This window comes from Olea europaea, unplaced genomic scaffold (genome assembly GCF_002742605.1).
Source record: "Olea europaea var. sylvestris unplaced genomic scaffold, O_europaea_v1 scaffold409, whole genome shotgun sequence".
NCBI classification, from domain to species: Eukaryota; Viridiplantae; Streptophyta; class Magnoliopsida; order Lamiales; family Oleaceae; genus Olea; species Olea europaea.
Window position 1 is genome coordinate 38,463 of NW_019260595.1, and position 4,517 is coordinate 42,979.

A 4,517-nucleotide genomic window follows, 5' to 3' on the forward strand; every position below is an offset into this window, starting at 1 on the left:
ATCCATGAATTAAAGATATAAAACGTGCTTAAACTTTTAGGTGTGAAGTAACAAGATGTACACTCAAGTATCTATGTTAACCACATCGTCAAAAGAGTTTAAACTCTTAAAGAAATGCCACATATATTTAAATATTGTCTTTAACGCTCGATTAGGGATTTCAACGAGTTGAGTCAAGTCGAGCTGAGCCGAGCAAAAGCTCGGTCAAAAAAGTTAGGCTCAATCCAAGCTTTCAATTCGAACATTTCCAAGCTGAACTGAGTAGGGGTTTTTTTTTTTTTTTTTTTTTTCAATAATATATAGGCAACAGGTTGCTGCCATAAATAAGGCAAGTGCGTGCTACCTTACTTAAGGTAGCAGGTTGTTGTCTTTATTATTATTATTTTTTTAATATTTATATAAGGTTCGCGAGTCACACGGGTCGGCTCAGGCTTGGCCCAGGAATCCAAATCGGTCTCGAGTTGAATCGACTCAAAACTTTTTTCGAGTCGAGCCACGGGTAGCTCGAGCTGGCGAGCCCAATTGCCAATCCTACTCTCAATAGGAAAATAAAAATCACTTTAATAACTTGAGCCAAATATATATTTATAGATTTTATGGCTGGCTCTCCTTTTATAATTTACCAACTCATTAGCAAGATTAAGAAGCATTTCACACCTACATAATACATTTCACACGGCCTATACATTTCATAGCAGATGAGAAAGGGATTAATTTAGAAAACCTGCCAAATTCAAATTTTCTTTACTCTAATCTTGATATAAAATTGAACTTTACTTTCATGGTGATCATATAGGATGCATGAACATTTTTCGCTCTCCCAAGAGAGGACTCCGATCGAACTCAGCCGCTCGAGTTCCTCCAAATTTCCTCGAGTTCCCTAGCAAATGCCTTCTGTCTCCCGACAACTATAGTGATGTGATCTTTTTTTTCGAGGACCTTAACATGGGCTCGAGGAATTCTTGATTGCACATTGTAACTGCACTCGACTGGAATAAGTTCGTCATCTTTGCCATGATATATAGTTATATGGCACTTCAACCGGTTCTTAACCTCGTCCAAGTATCCTTCGATTTTTCCAGCAGTACCACAAATAATGTTGTGTAGAGTATGCCATGCTGCATTATGTGTGTGTAAGAAAAATCCCTCCATCAAGTATGTTCTGATCCTGTAAAACATTATTTAATAACCCTTTTAATTAATAAACCATGCGGATTATAAGTTACTTTGGAAATAAGTAAAACAGTACCAAACATTATTTATTACGAACGTTGAACGTAGATCAGCTTCTGTCATTTTACAAATAAAAGTCTCAACCATATTTGACCTGTCTTAGCCCAGCTTTCAAAATTCTTTAAAGTTTTATTAATTTACGTTTTAAAAACAAAGAAAATGCGTTCATATTCCCCAATTTTATTGCAATTATTTGTGATGGATTTTCTATTAAAAAACTAAAAAGTCGGTGGACCATTAATATCGGTGGAGATAAAATCAATTAAATTCATAACATTAATTACTGCATTGTACATGTCATGAGGAGGACGTTTACATTGTATTTTGATACTATTGAGTGCCACGTTGAATACTTCATTTAGTATTTGCTTCTCTCTACCACAATTTTTAGAGCTAAATAAATACTCTACCTAGAAGTGTTTTTATAATACAATATTTAGGATTTATTTTACAAAGTTTCTCTACTCGTACTTATTATAGAAGAGTTTCTCGAAAAAATTACCTTATGTCAACTTCCTCGTAATCAACTTCTTAATTTCAGCAACTTTTGACTTTTTAAACATCATCTAAAGTTGACTTCTTCTAAAAGCTTTTCTAAGCATAGAGCATGTATATCTAAAACTTATTGGCATATTAGTCGGGAAGATTGATTAGCTATAAATATTGTTCAACAAACCGAAGGATTGGGGCTGACAGCAGACACTCATCTGCATGCTTAAAGGCCATTTCCATTACTGCTTACTCAACATGCTCAAAAAATTTACTTCGCCCATCTTTGATAATCATTATTTGGGAAAAATTAAGTTTTGAATGGTGATTTTTAGGAGAATGTATGATTAAGAAATAAAGAAAAATTTTGAATTTATGTGTAGAATATTTTTATTCTGTAAGTGTGTGATTGAAAATAAGTACGTAAAAGAAATAATTTTTAAATAATGATCTTAAAACTGGGGCTAAATTTTCGCAGTTACGTAGAGGTTACTTTTAAAATAAGTAGCTTAGATACAGTCGTGATTCGTCAAAATAGGCTGGTGCAACGTATTGACCCTAAGAAATGAGTTAGGTCTGATAAGAGGAGACTTTTTCATACCTGTTTCTGGTGATCAGTTTGGTGAGAAATTCCCAGAGACGGTGGTTCTTGCAAATTAGAAGGCAGATCGTCCTGCTTATGTGCTCATACCAGCAAGCAATTGAAGCGCCAAAAGCTATAAATGGCCACACACGCCGTGGGGCCACTCTTCTCATCATATACTGTGTGGCTCGTTCACCTTTTGGTAGTGGAAAATATGGCTGCCATATATACGTAATTATTAATCTATTCATACGAACATGATTAAGAAAATAGTAATGTTTACATGGTAATTCGTACTTAAACAAATGCATGCAATTATAAATGACAACTCCAAAGGGCAAGATTTCTTTGTTTGTGCTTCATACTTAGGTTATGGAATTTCGAGTTTCATGCTTGTTTTGTTGCCAAGTTTAAAAACTTAAGCTGCTGCTATAAATAGAATGATGTATTAAGATGCACTGCTTTAAAAACTTCTTGTTTAAACAGTTTTAAGGGGGGGGGGGGGGGAGAGAGAGAGAGAGAGAGCGGAGAATTTAATTAGAACTTACTGGTGCAAGTAGAGTTAGGGACTTGACAGAGCCTGGATGTTTGACTGCAAGTGCAAGTGCTAAAATGCAGCCCAATGAATGTGCAACTATGTGAAAGCCCTTCACTTTGTATGGCTCAAGAACTGATCTTTCAATCATGTCTAAATGTTCTCTTAGTGTATAAAGTGAATCAGTTGGCTTAGGACTCCTTCCAAAACCAAGCAGATCCACTGCAAATAACCTGTATTTCGACTTGGCCGATTCCGAAAAATTTGGATACAATGTTTCAGTCCAAAAGGCAGATGATGATATGAAACCATGAATGAACAGCACATTTTCTTGCACATTATCTGTTTGAAAACCCAACATTAATTACTCGTTGAAATCCCGAAATTCGTCTAAAACTATGTCTAATACAAATATTTGTTATAGTGTGTTTTCTTTTTACCTTTAGCTCCGTCAGTTTTGACAAATAATGTTTCTTTGCAAGAAGAAGTCCATGAAGTGCAGGTTTTACAATCACAATCCGACCATCTAGGAATGGGAAGTGATTGCTGCCCTCCGATCCTTCCTTGAAGCATTTCAACAATGGTGGAATTAATAGTAAATGTTGATCCAACGGTTCTTTTTTTCTTGATTTTCTCACGAGATTGGATCATGGAAGAACCCGAACCACTGCTGTTGCCCTCCACTTTAAGCCTTTTGACAGTAGATTTTGAAACCTCGTACACCAGTGAAGGGCGTGTGTAGAGTGTGTCTGAGATTTCTTCCAGCTGCAATTGGCTTGAAGTTAAACGCACAATTTTTTTAGGCTCTCCTCGTTCAGAAAGTAAGATCTTGCCACTGCTTGTAATCGCTTCTTTTGCTGATGAACAATAACAAGGTTTCCAGTCTGCTTCAATGAAGAAATCCATAATTTTGTACACATAACATAAGACAAAATCAAGAACGTCTAGAAGAGTGAAAACAATTAAACTCAGGACATCATTAAGAAAACTTCCAGCCATTGTAAGAACTAATTTGGTTTTTTGAACCACTGCAGCCATTTTTTCACGAACGGGTTCTTCTTCTTCGTCTATGAAAATGGAGATTCCACTTTCCACAGAACCATAAAAGAAGACAGGAGAATGGGGTCTTAGACCCTCTTATTTTTTATGGATTTTCTGCTAATGATACATGGAAATTTAATCCACCGACGGAGGACACTTATCGACCCCGTTTAATTGGGAGAAGCCCCTCTTGAAATTCTATAGGGAGAATGAAAAAAAGAAAGAGATATGTGGATTTAGACACGTACCTACAGGTAACAGATAAATAAGTTCACTACTACATTAAAATCGTTTTCTGGTCAAGGAAAAAAAGTTTGGTGGTGGTTGAACAGAAACAATACAATTTTCTCTCAAGAAATAAGTTTTTTTCCTTTTCCTCAACACCGTCTAATATATATACAATACTATCACAGGTTAGAACAAAAAGGTTTTTTTCTTTCCCAAATCTTTTCTCAAATTTAAGACAATGTGGTTTCTTGCAGCCTGTAGAAATGAAAATTCTGTCGGCTACTGATGAACGTGTTTAAAACAAGAGTTAAATAAGTACATATAATTACTGTCTTATAAACTACTTCTATTTTGCTTATATTTTTTTTCAGTAACTTAAAAAGTTAGAACTTCTTTTTAGTCAAGATT

General features: G+C 35.3%; 1 protein-coding gene across 1 annotated transcript; it reads right to left on the reverse strand.

Moving 5' to 3' along the window:
* Positions 1-564: 564 nt before the first annotated feature.
* Positions 565-4,236, reverse strand: LOC111387564 (probable lysophospholipase BODYGUARD 3). The gene is made up of 4 exons (XM_023012136.1): positions 3,281-4,236; positions 2,854-3,182; positions 2,324-2,523; positions 565-1,168 (listed from the first exon to the last, which is right to left on the reverse strand). The coding sequence occupies exons 1-4, from the start codon at positions 3,876-3,878 to the stop codon at positions 844-846; spliced, it is 1,452 nt and encodes a 483-aa protein (XP_022867904.1). The 5' UTR covers positions 3,879-4,236; the 3' UTR covers positions 565-843.
* Between the last annotated feature and the right edge of the window lie 281 nt (positions 4,237-4,517).

What these genes read in the sequence shown, in the direction of transcription:
- LOC111387564 (XM_023012136.1), bottom strand. Translation starts at nt 3,878, where the DNA reads ATGGCTGCAGTGGTTCAAAAAACCAAATTAGTTCTTACAATGGCTGGA. An exon ending in CAAAACTGACGGAGCTAAAG is followed by an intron (nt 3,183 to 3,280) that starts GTAAAAAGAAAA and finishes GTTTTCAAACAG; the next exon opens with ATAATGTGCAAGAAAATGTG. An exon ending in CCCTAACTCTACTTGCACCA is followed by an intron (nt 2,524 to 2,853) that starts GTAAGTTCTAAT and finishes TATATATGGCAG; the next exon opens with CCATATTTTCCACTACCAAA.